The 18806-nt window shown below is 34.7% G+C and overlaps 1 protein-coding gene across 4 annotated transcripts in view; it reads left to right on the forward strand.

The window, feature by feature from the left end:
- The first annotated feature begins 1105 nt into the window (after positions 1-1105).
- The window catches only part of LOC110639232 (fanconi-associated nuclease 1 homolog), a 39496-nt gene continuing 21795 nt past the window's right edge, over positions 1106-18806 (forward strand). For 3 of the 4 annotated variants that reach the window (XM_058134768.1, XM_058134781.1, XM_058134784.1), the window contains exons 1-6: positions 1106-1435; positions 1559-1760; positions 9961-10403; positions 10494-10598; positions 11254-11533; positions 11628-11690. In XM_058134768.1, coding sequence (XP_057990751.1) covers positions 1322-1435; positions 1559-1760; positions 9961-10403; positions 10494-10598; positions 11254-11533; positions 11628-11690 — 1207 coding nt within the window. In that variant the 5' untranslated portion in view covers positions 1106-1321. The remainder of the gene's footprint in view (positions 1436-1558; positions 1761-9960; positions 10404-10493; positions 10599-11253; positions 11534-11627; positions 11691-18806) is intronic. The other variant, XM_058134775.1, reaches the window with a different exon arrangement.

Consider the following 18806-nt stretch of genomic DNA (forward strand, 5'->3'; position numbering starts at 1 on the left):
CCTAGAATTATAGCTAAAAACTCCCTCTCTCACATACTCACTAGGGGTATGCTGTTCCTGTTTCGATTTGGAGTTTGCCTAGAAACGTAACTAATGGTGCTCTTTATGAAGGGTGTGATCCGACTTGGAAAGAAGGGCAAGCTAGCTCTGAGATATATAGGACTATGAAGTACTACAAAAGGTCAGAATATATCTTACAATTTAGCCTTCTCACTAGAAATGGAGAAAATCCATTTAGTTTTCATATTTCTACGTTACACAATATGGTTTTGGTTTGGTTTCTTATTGTTTTAGTTTTGATTTGATATGGTTCTTGGGTCTTGAATTTCGATATGCTACAGTACGGTTTTAGTTTGGTTCTCAATTTTTTGAAATAATTTTATAATTATTTTTATAAAAAGTCATACTTGAATTAATATTTAAATTTTGAAGTGAGTTATTAATACATAATATATCATATAATATATCTTTTAATTATTTTTAAATTATATAATATTTAACTATAAGGTATATATATTATTTATTTTTAAGCATATTATATAATATAGTAGTATAAATATATAATATAATATATCTTTTAATCATATATTAATTATGTAATGTTTATATATATATATATTACAATTATAATTGAGAATTATAAGATAATTTAATGTATTTATAACTAAAATTATTAAGAAAATATAGAGAAATAAAATATAACATTAGTTTGTATTTAGTCTATAATTATTTATACATATATAAATATATAATTATATTAAAAATATATAATACATTTAAAAAAATAATAAAATTATATGTATAAGTTTATTTATTGATTTAGTATAGTTTTAATTAATTTTTAGTGCTGTGTAGTATTGAGGTTAGAAAGTTAAAACTGCTTTTTGAGAAAAAATATTATTTTAACTATTATTTAAAACAATAGTTAAAAAAATTATTTTAGTATATAATTAAAATTTTTTACATTTAATTTTAAATTATTTTTTTAATATTTTTTAATTAATATATTTAAAAAAAATTATTTTCTTGAAGTAATTTAAATAGTGATACAAAACAAGCCTTCAATAAAAATTTAACACTAAACCAAATTATTAGAATTCAGTTTGATACGGCTATAATGAGGTACGGCTCCTCAATTCAACTCGGACCCGCCAACGTGCACAATATTTACCATCGCCACTAAACGTGATTTCTTGCACAAACTCAAATCCACATACTTTTCCCGCTTTTCCATAGCTTCACACCTTAGATCCCACCACTCCTGAAATCGCCAGTGACCCGGCCTCATCCGCCTGTTTTATCACTGACTCCGCCGGCACCGATGAGCCGAAATTCTTCCAAAATGTTAACTGGACGGGAGAGCTTGATCCGATTGGTCGGGAAGCGAAGGCGATTCCTTCCCAATCGTCAATCTTTACTTGCCATCGCCATCCAGGTATTTCTCTACATGGTTTCAGCAATTCGAGTGCCCAATGAGCTATCCATACTGAATTTTTTTTGTTACCTATTCTTACCACTAAGGGAGTCTGTGTTGAATTTGTTCTTGTGCCATTCTCAGGGCTCTCTTAATCTGTGTACCGATAATGATAGAGTTATTTCCACGGAGAGTGAGAGGAGATTTTCACAGAGTAAAATGGCTGGTTTGACATCGGGGGAAGATGAGAAAAGTCCGCTTGAAATATCAATTCGTGATTGGGTAACGTGCCCTGTTTGCGGGAGTAGAGTGCGTGGGGAAGACTGTTTGATTAATTCCCATTTGGGTATGCATTTTTTACAGTTTCTTTTTAATTTCACAAACAGGTATGGAGTAGTGTTCTATATTATTCATAAATGGTATTATGTTGATGAGGACATCCAAGACTTGTTAACAAATTTGTTTTGCTAAGAATCCTTCAAGGGTTAATTCAGCAATACGTGATATTGTTTATACATTGATTTAAAGTAAAAGTATTTGGTAAAAAATAGTTGTTAAATATAAAAATAACAGTATTATATTGTTTATTCTAGTCAAAACACACTCATCAACTTTTAAACTAGGAGGTTTAACATTTGGTCAAACACTCCCTCAATCTTTAAATCCTATTGTAACTATTATGCCACCGAACAATATGAATAAAAGAGATAGTGTTTTAATTAGAGTAAAAGCACTATAAACGGTCCAAATGTGATTTATGCTTGCGATTGAATGGATGAATTTAAAATTCATCATTTGAAATTTTTTCATTTGAACTTTATATTTTGAAATTTTACTATTTGGTTAAGGGTCAGAACTTAAAATCTAAAATTTTTGCATTTGAAATTTAATTGTTTGGATGGGAGAAGGGATTTACAAATTTTGAATATTGACACGAAACTAGTCTCAAAGAAAGGTGATTGGCAAACAATGATACATATAATCAACTCAACTAGATTGGGATTAAGACTTAGTTGTTGTTGGATAAGTGGAGGGATTTAAAATTTAAAATTCAAAATTTTAATAAAAAAATGTGTATTACTTTGGGATGATAGCTTTGTCTCAAAGAAAATATATCCTCAATCTATTGACAGAGACAAGAAAATTAGGTGCTAAGCCTTGTAGTGCACCAATGAATCCAAATTTACAACTGTTAGCAGGGAATAGTGAGTTGTTTGAAGATCCAGAGAGATACAGGAGTTTGGTAGGACCTTACAGTCACTCGTCCTGACATTGCTTATCCCGTTAGTGTGGTAAGTCAGTTTATGTCTTCCCCAACTGTTGCTCATTGGGAAGCCTTGGGACAAATCTTGTGTTATTTGAAAGGCGCTCCAAGAAGATGTTTGTTTTATGGTAATCATGGACATTTAAATGTTGAATGTTTTTCAGATGCTGACTGGGCTGGATCTAAGGTTGATAGTGCTGAATCGGAATACAGAGCCCTGGCACAATCAGTATGTGAGGTAATGTGGATACGTCAATTACTAGATGAGACAGGTTTTAAGACCTCCCTGCTTGTGAAATTCCGGTGTGATAATCAAGCCGCTCTCCATATTGCTTCTAATCTGGTGTTTCATGAGCGGACCAAATATATTGAGATTGATTGTCACTTTGTTCATGAAAAGATTCAACAACAGATCATTTCAACAGGACACATCAAAACTGAAGAGATGTTAGGAGATATTTTCACAAAAGCTCTGAATGGAGTTAGGATTGACTACATTTGTAACAAGTTGGGCATGATTAACATCTATGCTCCAACTTGAGGGGGAGTGTTATGAAAAGTCAATCACTATATTATTTCCCTGGATATTCTGTATTTTGTATTCCTATTTAGGATTTCTTATTTAGGATTTCTTCCTAATTAGTAGAACACAATTATAGGAATCAATTGTATATATATACCCATGTACAGATTAATTGAAATTAAGGAGAATCATCTCTTTCTATAGGCTCTAAGAAGCACATGAGGTTGCTAATAGGGCACTTGGGAAGACACTCGGCCGATTTCACTTATAAGTGAGAGCCAAGCCAACCGTTTGTTATGCTAGAGGAGTCTTTGGCCATGTAGATTCAAGGGTTCAAAGCACGCACCAATAAGAAAATTGAGTGGAAAGATGCGTGGAGTCATGAAACCCTTGAAAGTGCCTTGAAGCCATTGGTGAACCCCTCAAAAGAGAGTAGGTGATTCTCATATAGAGCAAGCCTAAACTAGGCTATTGGCATGAGAAAAGGTTCCCCTAGATGTGTGGGGGCTAGGGTTAAGAGATTCGAGTGATTGAAGACTAAACCAAGGGAGTACCAAGCCTTAGAACCCTTGGTATTGCCATAAGTGATTTAGGAAACTTCCAAAAGAGGAAGGGGGAGATTGCCATGAAGTAGGGAGGCAAAGCGGACAATTGGTAATCCTTGAGGTCCCTTAAGGCATGATGCAATGCCATGCATAGTTTGGGAGCAATCAGAGTCCAGTGGGATAGAATTTCTAGCACTAAAAACATTGAGAGCCCCGAAAGCAATCTAAAGGATTCTAGAATAAGCTACCCTGAGATCGATAAGATAAGGTTCCAAGCATCGAAGCTACAAAGGTGTCATACCCAACCCTTTAGCCTTAGGAAAGGGTAGTGGCTGATTGACAACCTTAGAGAGTTATGAGTGGCTGATTGATGTTCTCATCAATGAGGAATGAGCCAAGATGTAAGATAGGCCACACTTCTTGGCCACAAGAGAAGATAGGCCACACTTTTTGGCCATAAGAGAAGGTTGTTATTAAGCAAGTTTATGCGATGCACTATCCAAGAGTAAATTCGTTCCATATAGACAACTCAAAGAACAAAATGGTTACATGGAAACACTTCACAGAGACACTTTTTTTAAGGAAAAAGTCCTTAAGACACCTAAGATAGACATGACTTGAGAAAGACTAAGCAAGGCTTAGAAGTCTCAAAACGAGTTGATCTATGAAGGGTGAAAAGTACCCTAGAGCAATCCCAAGAAGGGGATTAGGTTACCTGTGGCTGATTGGCCTTCTTGGGGTTCTCAAGGCATCCAACCTTCTGCCTAGTGATGCAAGGAAATCAAGAGAAACAACTCAAAGATACATGCATCATGGGAGAAACATAAAGATATAGGAGTTTTATTGGAGGACAACTACTTCACTGAGCATCCATCAATGGCCAAGCACTTCATGAAGCAAAGGTCTACCAAAGCAACAAAGTGACTTACTGAGGCATAACTATATTAAGGATAGGAGTTATGAAGCACTTAAGACTCTTTAGATGGTTGCAAGCCCCTTTTGAGCAAGTATGACTATATACATTCCCATTTGGGGCATAGTTATTAAAGGCTCAAGGCGCACTAAGGCGCCAAGGGGTCCTGAAGCCTAGGCGCGCCTGAGTAAGGTGAGGTGCAAAAATATAAAAATTCATTAAAAATAAATTATATAATAAATTTATTAAAAATAAGCACCATAAATTTAATTATTATATTAGTGATCATATAAAAATAAATTAATCACCATTATTGTTAATTAAATTATATATATTATTGAAAATTATCATTAAAATTTGCTATATTAATTTTATTTTTAATAGAATATAATATTAAAATAATAATTTTATTTTTACCTATATGTTTAATTTAGTAATATCTACCTAAACATAATTTAAAATAATTTAAATTGAATTTTATAACTATATTTTATATTTATTTTTATTTTATGAAAAATAGAATTAAAAAAAATACATGCAAAAAAGTATTAATAAAATATATTATCTCTAAATTAACTTAGCCCAATAACCATCAATTTATTAAAACCAGCCCGTTTAATAATCAACCCATTTAAATAATATTAGTACATGCATGCCACACCAATAAAAGCGCCACACCAATAAAAGCCCACCACTTAGCAGCAGCCTACATTTCATTAGCAGGCAGCCAGGTAGCATAGTCTTCAACTTCTTTTTTTTCTTCTTCTTCTTCAAGGCTGTTGTCTACTGTCTTCAATGTCTTCTTCTTCTTCTTTTTCTTCCTCTTCTTCTTCTTCTTCTTCTTCTTCTTCTTTTTGTTTTGTGGTTGTTGTCTATATGTGGGAAGGAAAAAAAAATGTGAGCATTTATGGCTAGGCTCTCTAGGGTGTGCCTGACGCTTTGGTGCGCCTGGGCTCACCTGGGTGTGCCTCCTGTAAATGGCTCGCCTTTGGGTGTCTCAGGTGGTGGGTCCCTTGCCTAGTGCGCCTTGTACCTTTAATAACAATGATGAAAGCTTTGGTGGAGGGCAGCCATGGTTGAGGAGATAAAAGCTTTGGCAAAGAATGAGACATGGGAACTGGTTAGTCTCCCACTGGAAAAGAAGCCAGTTGGATGCAAGTGGGTGTTCACTGTGAAGCATAGAGCAGATGGTTCAATTGAGAGGTATAAGGCTAGACTGGTAGCAAAAGACTTTACACAGACGTACGGAGTAGATTACCAAGAGATCTTTGCTCCTGTTGCTAAAATGAATACCATCAGAATTCTGTTGTCATGTGCAGCGAATCTTGAGTGGGACTTGCAGCAGTTTGATATTAAAAATGCTTTTTTACATGGTGACTTGAAAGAAGAAGTGTATATAGAAATTCCTCCAGGGTTTGAGGATGAGAAGACCAGAGGAAAAGTTTACAGCTTGAAAAAGGCTTTGTATGGTCTAAAACAATCACCTAGAGCATGGTTTGATAGGTTCAATAAAGCGATGATCTCCTTTGGATACTGCAAAAGCAATGCTGATCATACTTTGTTTATGAGGTATCGTAGAGGCAAAATAACACTACTTATTATCTATGTGGATATTGTGATAACTGGTGACGATAAGGAAGAAATGGCTCTTTTAAAGGAGCGCCTAGCACAGGAGTTTGAAATCAAAGATTTGGGAAGGCTCAAGTACTTTCTTGGAATAGAGGTTGCCAGATCAAATAAGAAAATCTTTATTTCTCAAAAAAAGTATATCTTGGATCTGTTCGAAGAAACAAGAATGCTGGGCTATAAACAGGCAGAGTCTCCTATTGAGGCCAATCATAAATTGCAAGCTGGAGTTGGAAAATTAGTGGATTTAGGGAGATATCAGAGGTTGCTTGGCAAATTAATTTATCTTTCGCACACTAGACCGGACATAGCATATGCAGTTGGTCTAGTGAGCCAGTATATGCATGATCCTCGTGAATCTCATTTAGAGGTTGTTTTCCACATCTTGCGATACCTAAAATCTACACCTGAGAAAAGACTTCTTTTTTCAAAGCATGGTCACCTTCAGATTAAAGCCTTTACAGATGCAGATTGGGTTGGATCTCTTGATGATAGGAGATCAATATCAGGATACTGTACCTTTGTTGATGGTAATCTAGTCACCTGGAGAAGTAAGAAGCAAAATGTGACAGCTAGATCCAGTGCAGAAGCCAAATTCAAAGCAATGGCTCAAGGTATTTGTGAGTTATTATGGTTACGAAAGTTGATGGAAGAATTAAAATTGTTTGAAGCTAATGGTTTGTTTTTGTTTTGTGATAATAAAGCTGCAATCAATATAGTTTATAATCCTGTTCAGTGTGATCGGATCAAGCATATAGAGATTGATAGACACTTCATAAAAGAAAAAATTGTGGACGATTCCTTAAGTGTCTCTTACGTAAGTTCGAAAGATCAGTTAGCTGATGTGTTCACTAAGAGGTTAAGTTATAAGGTATTTCATATCCTAGTTTGCAAGTTGGGCATGTGCAACATAAATGAACCAACTTGAGGGGGAGTGTTGGAATCCCTTAATTAGTGCATTAGCTGTAAACTAGAATGTAAATTAGTGATATTAGGGATATTTATATTTATTAGTTTTTATTTTCTTTCCTATTAAAGCTGTAGCCTTTGTGTATAAATTTGAATCATTGTGACACTGTGAAATACATCAAGAAATTCTTCAATTCTCTCTAATCTCAACACTTAATTTCCTCTTTCATAGTAGCACACCAGTTAGGATGAGTTAATGCCTCAGCAACAGTTTTAGGAATTGAAATAGAGTCTAAATAGCTAACAAAATACTAAGAAGAAGAAGATAAATTATTATAAGAAATGGAGGAAATAGGGTAAGTGCATGTACGCTTACCTTTACAAAGAGCAATAGGAAGATCTAAGTTAGATTTAGGATTAGTGGTGGGAACAGGATCTTCGGACTAAGAAGCTGGTGGAGGGTCTGAGTTCGTGTTCTCCATTCTTTTGGAATAAACATGAATAACAAGAGGTAGAGCTATTGTTGCTGCAAAAGGAACATGAGACAGGGAAGTCTGGGGAGAGCTGGACATTATTTGAAAAGTATATATTAAGAGAATATCCTCCTCCCCTTGATTTCCATATAGAGATGTTTGTGGAAAAAATAGAGTGGACTAAAAAAATGTAATATCTGCAGACACAACATAATGACCAAGAGTTGGAGAAAGTGTCTGTGCCATATTTGCCATATTTGCCATTTGAGAGCGTTGATTCTTTATTGAAGTTTCAGACAATTGTATTTTGTATGATCAGGCTCATGACAGTAATAACAAATGATTCCATTTGAGTCCAAATTAGAACTGGCTTTCCCCTTATGCTGATTACTTCTATTGCTCAAATTTCCTCCTCTACTACTCTGTTGTCCATTCGTATTTCGACTAACAAAAGCACCACTAGTAGTTTGTGGAAGTTGGGTACTTTCTGTACGAAGGACATGTGAATGTATTATGCAAAGAGAAAATTTCAGAACTAGATAGGATTTGAGATTTAGCAGTCTCATATTCTGAAGGGAGATCTACAATTGCAGGAAAACTCATAACAGCCATTTGCTCTCGTTGAGCCTGAGGCAACAAAACATTAAGCTATTCATATACCCTTTTAAACTTCATAAAATAAGTCGTGAGAGACTTATCATCTTTTTCAGCATTGTAGAATGCTTTGCACACATCATAAATACAGGAAATATTCCCTTTATCAGAGTACAGAAAATATAAGTAATCCATCAATTTCTTAACAAATTCATAGTGATTAATTAAACTGATTACCTCACTATGAATCGAATTCTGAAGTTGCAAAAACAACCGATCATCCTTCCTGAGCCAAGCTTGCTTCGTATTATCAGTGAGTGGATCATTAGTTAGGCGATCATCCTTATCAAATACTTCGTAAATAGATCCTAACAATCTTACTTCACTTTAGGTAATTTGAACCATTAAGTTTGCGTTCCGTGATCTTAGTCATCATCAGAAATACATCAGAAATAATGGCTTTATTGTCTGCCATTTGAATGAAATTAGTAAATAAAAATTTAATGTACCCAACTATAGCCGCAAAATCAAGTACCCACAATCTCTATATCACTGCCCAAACTTTAGCAAGGCAAATACCCAACAACTCAATAGATATCCAACACACAATAGTATTCAGAGAATTCTAGAAATAGAACTTGAAATTGTCCACTGCCTGAAGGAGAAGTAGTGATTCAAAACCTTGGAGCACCTTGAAGAACACCACAGACCAAAAACAACCTCCTTACCTGAACCGATGTTAGTGTTACGTTGGGAGAAGAGGCCGGAGAGGCGAACGCCGGCGGATGCGCTGCCATGCGCCGGCGCATGAGATAAGGGCAAAAGAGGAAATCTATGCGTGTGGGTCATGTGCTTCAAATCTGGTCACTGTATTTTGTGGGTAGGATCACCGACAATTTGTCGATCTTCCTAGGTGGGCGATGAGATCCACACGTCACCTTAACTCGGTGACCTTAAACTGTGGGCATTGTTCAAGAACAGGGGAAAAAACAGAGGACTTATTCTCAAACTGAAAAACTAGCAGCTCATTGGCTCTGATACCATGAGTAACGAATTGTTTTTCATTGATCTTAATTGAGCATATGCATAGGTATTTACATACAGAGTTATTCTACATTTATTAGGAATCTACACCAATTTGGAAACCTATACGTAATAGGAATCCTTATATGATTAGATAACCTCATTATATAGGACTCTACAAGGATGATATTCATAACAAAGCTCCTCCTCGCTGCCACAACATCCTCCATCCACACGCTTGAAATTTACTCAAATAACACCCTTTACCTTGTCATTTGAAATTCATCATTCTTAAACTTTCAATCTATATGGGAATTTGGACAAAATCCAAATCCATTCATTTTAACCCAACCAAATATATAATTTGTATTTTAAATTCTAAATTCAAATCACTTCAGCCCAAACCCACCTATCCAAGTGGACCTTCATATAATTTTTGCGTTGCTTCTTTGTTTTCTAATTGTCCTTATGGGAAAAGCTTTACATGGATGTTATTATCTGTGCTGCTTCACTTGCTAAAATATAAATTACTGATGTTGCTTCTATTAAGAAGACCATGTTTTACTAGTCTATAAATATAAAGACCTACATTAGATTGTGAAAACATAACACCCTTCCAGCATATATTTTGTTTTCTTAGTCTTCCGGCTAACCCTATCCAATTAATGGTTTCCAGATGCATGCCTTTCTAGTGGAAAAAAGCGAAAAATGACCCAACTCACCCTTCTCGAGTTGAACTTCTGCTCACAAACGAGCAGTCTTGTGCAGAATGCTGTAATCAACTCTGAGAACTCTGTTGCTGTTGAGGAAAATGACAGTAATCTGTGTAAATCACTGTGGACTACAAAGTCTGTTCCTGTTAAAAATGGGATGGCTAGTTCAACTGGGAAACCAACAAATGGGGATAGGATCAACTTGGCAGTTGGGCCCTCTTCATTGCCCCTGAAGGATGGGGTGTCCACATGTGATACAATGACAACTGTAGATGACATATCAGGGGTAATTCTTAAAACTTCCATTGTTGGCCGTAGGTTTAGTATTGTGAAGGATTTAAATCAAGGGGCAAAAATCTCCCTTTTGAGAGACCCAGATAATACTAAGGATCCAAATGCAATCAAGGTGTGTTTCTTTTCTGCTTTGCTTTTTGTCTAGAATTTTAAATTTATTAATAGTTAATTTTAAAGGTGTTGTATGGTTCTTCTGATGCAGGTTCTTTTGGCAGATTGCACACCATGTAAAGTTCTTGGTTTTCTCCCTCGAGAGTTAGCCCGACCTTTGTCCCCTTTAATTGAGAAGTACTCTCTAATCTTTGAGGTAATATAGTTCTAAAGCTGCAGTAAATGTTTTGGTAGCTGAACAGCCTGAATTTGTAGGCTATAATTTCTTGCTTATATGCATTTAAGACATCTTCCGTACTGTATACCATCGCATTTCATTTTCTTTATTTTTCCCCATAATTTTATTTGCAATTCTTGGATCTCAGTGCTTAAATTTGGTTTTTATCTGCTGAAAAGTAAGTGCCATGGAATGTCTTTTGGTTTGCAATTCATATGATACTATAGTTGTGAGGTTTACTAAATTATGGTAACTTAACGGGGCAGTGGACTCAATTTAAGGACAAATTTCAATGAGTATAAGACAGATATTTTTTAAACCAAAATATTCATGCTTGTTGAAAGATGAAAAAGGAAATTTCAAAAAAGTATCAAACAGTTATTCCTTGCATTTCATCAATGAATGCATTGTTTCCACTTTAGTTTGACTTATATCTAAGAGTTAATTAAATAGATCTCCATTCAGGGTTTTTAGCTCCAACTTCTAATGTACTTGTCTAACCTTTTTTACGTCAACTGATCTTTCACATTTTCATATTTTACAGTTGCTAAATTTTATTTTTGTTCAGAGAATCATTTATATCAGAATTGATAATAATCAGACTCAGATGTTCATTAATATCTAGTCACACCAGGATTTCTTGCAGGGACATGTGACATCTGTTCCAAAACTTTCTCTTGATGCTGTTCCAATTCAAATTGTGTGTTGCAAAAAAGTGATATCGCATGGTGATAGGGACCATAGTGATGTTAAAGCTTTCACATCTTTATGGAAAAATGTTCTTCATGCAGTTGAATCTGCAAAGAATTGTGCAAGTAGTGCAACAAAATATCAGCAGAACTTTTGTTTGTTAATGCAAGAGGTTTTGAGAAGCAATCATCACATTTTCACTGATGATGAGAAAAATTTCATGGGTATTAACTCCAATACCAAAATATTTCTTCTTTACTTTAGAATTTTTCCCTCACTGTCTGATTGTGACAATATCTTATTGTTTTCTTTTGACAGAATCATTTACTTCTCTTTCAGATGATAGTCAGAGGCTTTTTGTTCGGCTTTATACACGGAAAGGTTACTAATTTATATTGCATATTTTTTTTTTCGCCTTCATTCAAAATCCTTGTCATTTTTTTTTTGCTTACTTGAAATCAGAATGATAGGATTGTATACCTCTTCTTCCTGGCAAATCAATTGTTGGTTGTTGGGTGTGTTATTATGTGAAAAGCTGTCCATATGGTACAGTAGACAAGTTGATGACTAATCTAGCAGCAAAGGATTGTACTCGAAATATATGGTCTTTGTTGCTCTGAGTTCTCTCCCATAGCTATGCTTGCATGTATTGGGATCTTTATTTTTGTTGTTCCCATATCTTTTTTGCCAACACTAATCAGATATGAAGGATGCATGAAGTCTTATGTGAGAATATTGAAGATTTACACATAGATCAAACTCTAGGAACCATGGCTTAGAAAGGTGTAGAAAGAGATGATTCTCCTTAATTTCAATTAATTTGTACATGGGTATATATATATATAATTGATTCCAATAATTGTGTTCTACTACTTGGGAAGAAATCCTAAATAAGAGATTCTAAATAGGAATACATAATATACAGAGAAATAATATAGTGATTGACTTTCCACAACACTCCCCCTCAAGTTGAAGCATAGATGTTAATCATGCCCAACTTATTACAAATGTAGTCAATCCTAGCTCCATTAAGAGCTTTTGTGAAAATATCTCCTAACTGCTCTCCAGTTTTGATGTGTCCTGTTGAGATGATCTGTTGTTGAATCTTTTCACGAACAAAGTGACAATCAATCTCAATATATTTGGTCCGCTCATGAAACACTGAATTAGAAGCAATATGGAGAACAGCTTAATTATCACACCACAATTTCGCAGGCAGGGAGGTCTTAAAACCTGTCTCATCTAGTAATTGAAGTATCCACATTACCTCACATACTGATTGTGCCATGGCTCTGTATTCGGATTCAGCACTAGATCGATAAACTACACTCTGCTTTTTGCTTCTCCAAGACACCAACTTTCCTCCAACAAAAACGCAATATCCAGTAGTTAACCTCCGGTCAACTTTAGATTCAGCCCAGTCGGTATCTGAAAAATATTCAACATTCAAATGCCCATGGTTACCATATAACAAACCTCTTCCTGGAGCGCCCTTCATATAACACAAGATTTGTCCTAAGGCTTCCCAATGAGCAACAGTTGGGGAAGACATAAACTGACTTACCACACTAACAGCATAAGCAATGTAAAGACGAGTGACTGTAAGGTAGTTTAATTTTTCTACCAATCTCCTGTATCTCTCTGGATCTTTAAACAACTCACTATCCCCTGCTAACAGTTGTAAATTTGGAGTTATTGGTGCACTACAAGGCTTAGCATCTAATTTTCCTGTCTCTGTCAATAGATCGAGGATATATTTTTTTTGAGATAAGAAAATATCCTTCTTACTTCTCATAACTTCAATACCCAAGAAATACTTTAACAATCCAAAGTCTTTGGTCTGAAACTGGGTTTGGAGGAAGGTTTTAAGAGATGAAATACCTGCAGAGTCACTATCAGTGATGATAATGTAATTCACATAGACTACCAGGAGAATTAGATCAGCCTCAGATTGCCTATAAAATACTGAGTTATCACACTTACTCTTTTGCATACCAAATTCCTGTACTGCTTCATTGAATCTCTCAAACCAAAGCCTTAGGACTTTGTTTCAAGCCATAAAAAGACTTTCGAAGCCTACAAACTTTACCCAACTCCCCTTGAGCAACAAACCCAGGTTGTTGCTCCATATACACCTCCTCCTGAAGATCACCATGAAGGAAAGCATTTTTGATATCCAATTGGTGCAGGGCCCAATCATATGTAGCTGCTAAAGAGATAAACAAGCGAACAGAAGTAAGTTTAGCTACAGGAGAAAAAGTGTCAGAGTAATCAACCCCATATGTCTGAGTATATCATTTTGCTACAAGGCGTGCTTTTAACCTAGCCACAGAACCATCAGGATTTACCTTTACTGTAAATATCCTTTTGCAACCAATAGCTTTCTTACCAGTGGGCAAAGGCAACAGTTCCCATGTATCATTAGCATATAAAGCCTCAATTTTCTTTTTCATAGCAGCACACCAGCCAGGATGAGACAGTGCCTCACCAACAATATTAGGGATAGGAACAAAGTCTAAAGAAGTAACAAAACACCGAAAACAAGAAGACAATTAACTATAAAAAACAAAAGAATAGATAGAGTAAGTACATGAACGTTTACCTTTACGAAGAGCAATGGGTAAGTCTAGATCAGAATCATGATCAGTATGAGGTACAGGATCTCCCAACGAAGTAGCTGGTGGAGGATCTGAGTTAGGAATCTCCAATCTCTTGGAATAAACATGAACAACGGGAGGTCGAGTAGGTCTAGAGACAGAAGGAACAGGCTGTGGGAGAGGACTAGACATTGGTTGGACAGTATATATTAAGATATCATCCTCCTCCTGACTTTCATATACAGATGATTGAGGAAAAAATGGAGTGGACTTAAAAAATGTGACATATGTAGAAACAAGATAACGATTAACAGTAGGAGAGAAACAGCGGTACCCTTTTTGCAGCCAGGAATATCCAAGGAAGACACATTTGAGAGACTTTGGATCCAATTTAGTAACCTGTGGACTAACATCACGCACAAAACAGGTACAACAAAAAATACGGGGTTCAACAGGGAACAAAGATTTTGTAGGAAACAAAGCAGTATAAGGAATATCCCCATTAAGGACAGAAGACGGCATACAATTGATCAAAAAATATGCCGTAGAATCTGCATCCGCCCAAAAGTGTTTAGGAACTTTCATCTGAAAAAGAAGAGTATGAGTTACCTTAAGAAGATGCCGATTTTTTCTTTCGGCTATGCCATTTTAGGATGGGGTAACACAGGAAGACTGATGAAGAATGCCATTTTGTGTCATATAAGACTGAAATTGTGCTGAAAAGTATTATTTGGCATTGTCACTTCTTAATATGCGCACAGAAATATTAAATTGAGTTTTCATTACAAAAGGCACAAAAGATAGAAAACAACTTAGAATGATTCTTCATTAAATATAACCAGGTAACACGAGAGTAATCATCAACAAAAGTAACAAAATAACGAAATCTAGTTTTAGAAATAACAGAACAAGGATCCGAAACATCAGAATGAACTAACTCAAAAGGGTATGAAGCCCGTTTATTGACTCTAGACACAGAAGGCAAACGATGATGTTTTGCAAACTGATACGACTTACATTCTAGTACTGATAAAGACTGAAACTGAGGACACAGCTTCTTCATGGTAGACAAAGAAGGATGGCCCAATCTACAATGAGCTTCAAGAGGCATTAAGGTACTGGAGCAAACAAGCGACCGCGGTACATGATTTTTCAGAATGTAGAGACCACCTGACTCACGTGCTCTACCAATACTCTGCTTCGTCGTAAGATCCTGAAATAAACACTGGTCAGGAAAAAAAGAAACAAAACAATTTAAGGTATGAGTAAGTTTACTAACATAAAGTAGATTAAAAGAGAATTTTGGTAGACACAAAACAGATGACAAAGAAATTGACAAATTCGTGTTCGCAGTTCCAGAACCCATGATATAAGAAGTAGAACCATAAGCTAAAGTAACAGTAGAGGAAGTCAGATTAGACTGAAAAGCAGATAGAAGACTAGATTTACCTGTCATGTGATCTATCGCACCAGAATCAATAATCCATTTAAATGAGAAAGACACAAAGCATGTAGTGGATTTACCTGACCCAGCGATCGCAGTGACAGGGGAACTGGTAGGCTTTAGAGATGCCTGATACTGAGCTGGGTGGTGAGAATAAATAGTCACCCTAGATAGATGACCTACTTTGATACCATGTAGAAAGAGATGATTCTCTTTAATTTCAATTAATCTGTACATTGGTGTATATATATATATATATATACAATTGATTCCTATAATTGTGTTCTGCTAATTAGGAAGAAATCCTAAATAAGAAATCCTAAATAGGAATACAGAATACAGAATATACAGAAAAATAATATAGTGATTGACTTTCCATAACAGAAGGGTTTGATTTAACTTTTAAGCAATCTCCTTGTAGTAGATCTTGCCAACTTTAAAGTTTGAGATGATTGTGGTGAAGAAAAATTGAAAAGACATAAAATTCCAGGGCAATAAACATCAAGAAAAAGATGTTGGTCCATTGTAAACTTAGAGGAGATTGAGGGCTATACATCTAGCTATAGAAATGCTTTGGATGCTACTTAGGAGATTGAGGACTATACAAAGGGGTGGCCACAGTTCGGTTTTGAATTGGAACTGAACCGGAATCGATTCAATCAAAACTGAATTGAAACGGCCAAAATTGGAACCCCCTTCGAACCGAATCGAAACCGCCCTTCTACGGCTTAGTTCAGGTTCATATTTTTTAGGAATAGTGAACTGGTGGTTCTGAATCGGATTGAATAGATAGTTTCGAACCAAACTAAACTAGCAATTTAAATATAAAAGAATTCAATAAATACCTCACCCCACTCCTAATTCATTTATATATATCATTAATTCTCTATACAATTATTCTCTACACTCTCTTTGATTCTTAATACTTTTGCAATTTCTCTCAAATTCTCTAAACAATTATTTTCTACACTCCTTTTAATTCTCAGTATTCTCTCAATTTTTCTACTTTATTATTTTATATGCTCACTGAAATTTTCAATACTATCTTAATTACTCAGTTATTATTTTATATCCTTAATAAAATTTTCAATACCCTCTATTTTAATTTTTTTTTTCTATTTTACACTTTTTTAATTATTAATTATCATATAATTTTTTAAAAAAGGCAAGCAATAAAACTAGAAATTTTGATTCATTTAAATCCTAAAAAGATACATAGACAAAATCAAGTTTATGCACCTTTTTCTAATTTAAAAAAAATTTAATTTTATCTCTAGTTTTTTAATTAAGTTCAAGTCTATGCTTATTAAATTTTCTTTAAAGATAAATTATTTTCATTCTCTTTTTTCTTATTTTATTTTGATTGAAAGATTTCTTAAAAGAATTAAAATATTTTTACAAATATAACTTGAATTCTAAATTAATAAAATTTTTGTATAATTTTTTTCGTTTAAGTCATCCTTAAATCGCTTTTAAACCGCTCCCAAACCGTCCTTTTTCGAACTGCCCTTCAAACCATTTTAAACCGAGGCTCGAACAGGAACTAGCGGTTCATGAATTGTTTTCCAAACCGTCCTTTAGCGGTTTGATTCAAGTTCACGATTTCATTGAACCTGAACCAGTGGTTCATAAACCGTAACTGTCGATTCCTGAACTGTGGCCACTCTTAGCTATACATCTGGCTATGGAAATGCTGTGGATGTTGCTGAAGATTTAGAGTGTCTTGGTGCTTTTTATTTTAGAAACATTAGTGGGTTAAATTGTGTTTGAATCCTTTTGGTTTGAATACTTTATTGTTCTATTGTTGATTCAGCACATACATGATGGCATGGAGCTTGACTTTTCATTGAAAGCCTTGACTCTTGATTTGAATGGTTTTTAGTGATTTAAGCTCAAATTATTGAATGGTTATGAAATAATTATTTTGAAACTATTGCCATAATGTACTATGGGCTAGCCTAGAATAACTGCTAGTGCCTTAGGTTATAGAGGCACTAAGGGTATGTGCTGATGCTTTTGGCCTTTCACAACATTAGTTGTATATTTGGTGGAGGAAATATAGTGTCTGGACAAATTGAAAGCAATTTGCCCATTGTAGTGCTAAATTCATATACCAAACTTTGGTTCATACTTCATACCGTGTGTGGGTTAGTTAAGAACAAGTTACAAGAACTTGGGAAGAAACATTCTCAACCTATCGGTTTACAGATTGGTATATGACAACCAGCTAATTGTCCATTTTAGAACTAATGTAATTTTTGTAGGTGAATGAAGCGTATATAATTGTGTTTTAACAAAAATTGTAGCAAACTGTAATCTAAACGTGACATACGGCAAAAATATCTAGGAAAAGCAACAGGAAAGACTTGAGACATTTAGAATTATGGTCCAGCACTCCAGCTTTAACACAGGTTTTGTGTGGGATATTATAGGGTACTTTCTAAATCTTTTTTAGAGTTCTATCTATAATGTATATTCATATAAATTAGCCACTTGTTTAATATTGAGTCATGTGTATCTTAGTAATTTCCAGCTCTGCTAGAAATAGGTTGGTTGGATGTCTTTAGAATTCTTTTTGTTTTTTTTTTGTCATTATTGGAAAGTCCATAAATATTTAATAGTGTTTATTTTAGTTTTCTTTGGGATTAAGCCATTGAGGATGATGACTACTTTTCAAGTTCAATTTCTGTAAAAGATACAGAATATTCAAGTCTATAAATACCAGTGGTTGTAATGCTTATAATTCAGTTTAGTTATTGAATAATATACCAGCAGTTACGCTTCTTTGGATCATGTGATGCGATTCTAACTTATTAATGCAGCCTATATACTTTCTCAGTCTAGTTGTGATCCAAACCTGTCCTGGAAAAAGGGTGTCTTAATAATTATTATTCTTCTTTTGCTAGGAAATTTAATAAGTAATTTCATATTTTTGTAGGGTTTTAGGAAGTTTTATATTTTGGCAAAGACTATTCAGAAAATTACTATTTTTAATTTTCTATATAAGGTTGTAGCCTTTAGAGGCATATTTAGTCTTCAAATTAAAATTAAGTATTTGGATATGAGGACTTAGTTTCTACATCACTTAGGTGCTATTCCTAGGGAAGTTTAGGTGTGAAGCTTAAATCTTATTGTAATGTTTACAGAACTATTCATTATTATTGTTCATAATGTTGATTTGCAAATTTTCCTACGCCACAACAAATGTAAAATTAGACTATTAGCTAGTTGATTTGTTTACTAGTCCATTTAAGGGGGTTTGTTATGTGTCTAGCAAACTAGGAGTATATGATGTATATGCTTTGCTTGGGGTAGATGACTTTTTTAAGTTATTGGGAGGAGTTCAAATTAGTCTTAGATTTAGGTTTTGTCCTATAATTATCCTCAAAGCTTCAAATGCACATTTAAATACACAGTGTTTTTAATTTCAATTATGTGGTTAGTCTTTTTTAAAGA

This window comes from Hevea brasiliensis, chromosome 2, assembly GCF_030052815.1.
Source record: "Hevea brasiliensis isolate MT/VB/25A 57/8 chromosome 2, ASM3005281v1, whole genome shotgun sequence".
Lineage (NCBI taxonomy): Eukaryota > Viridiplantae > Streptophyta > Magnoliopsida > Malpighiales > Euphorbiaceae > Hevea > Hevea brasiliensis.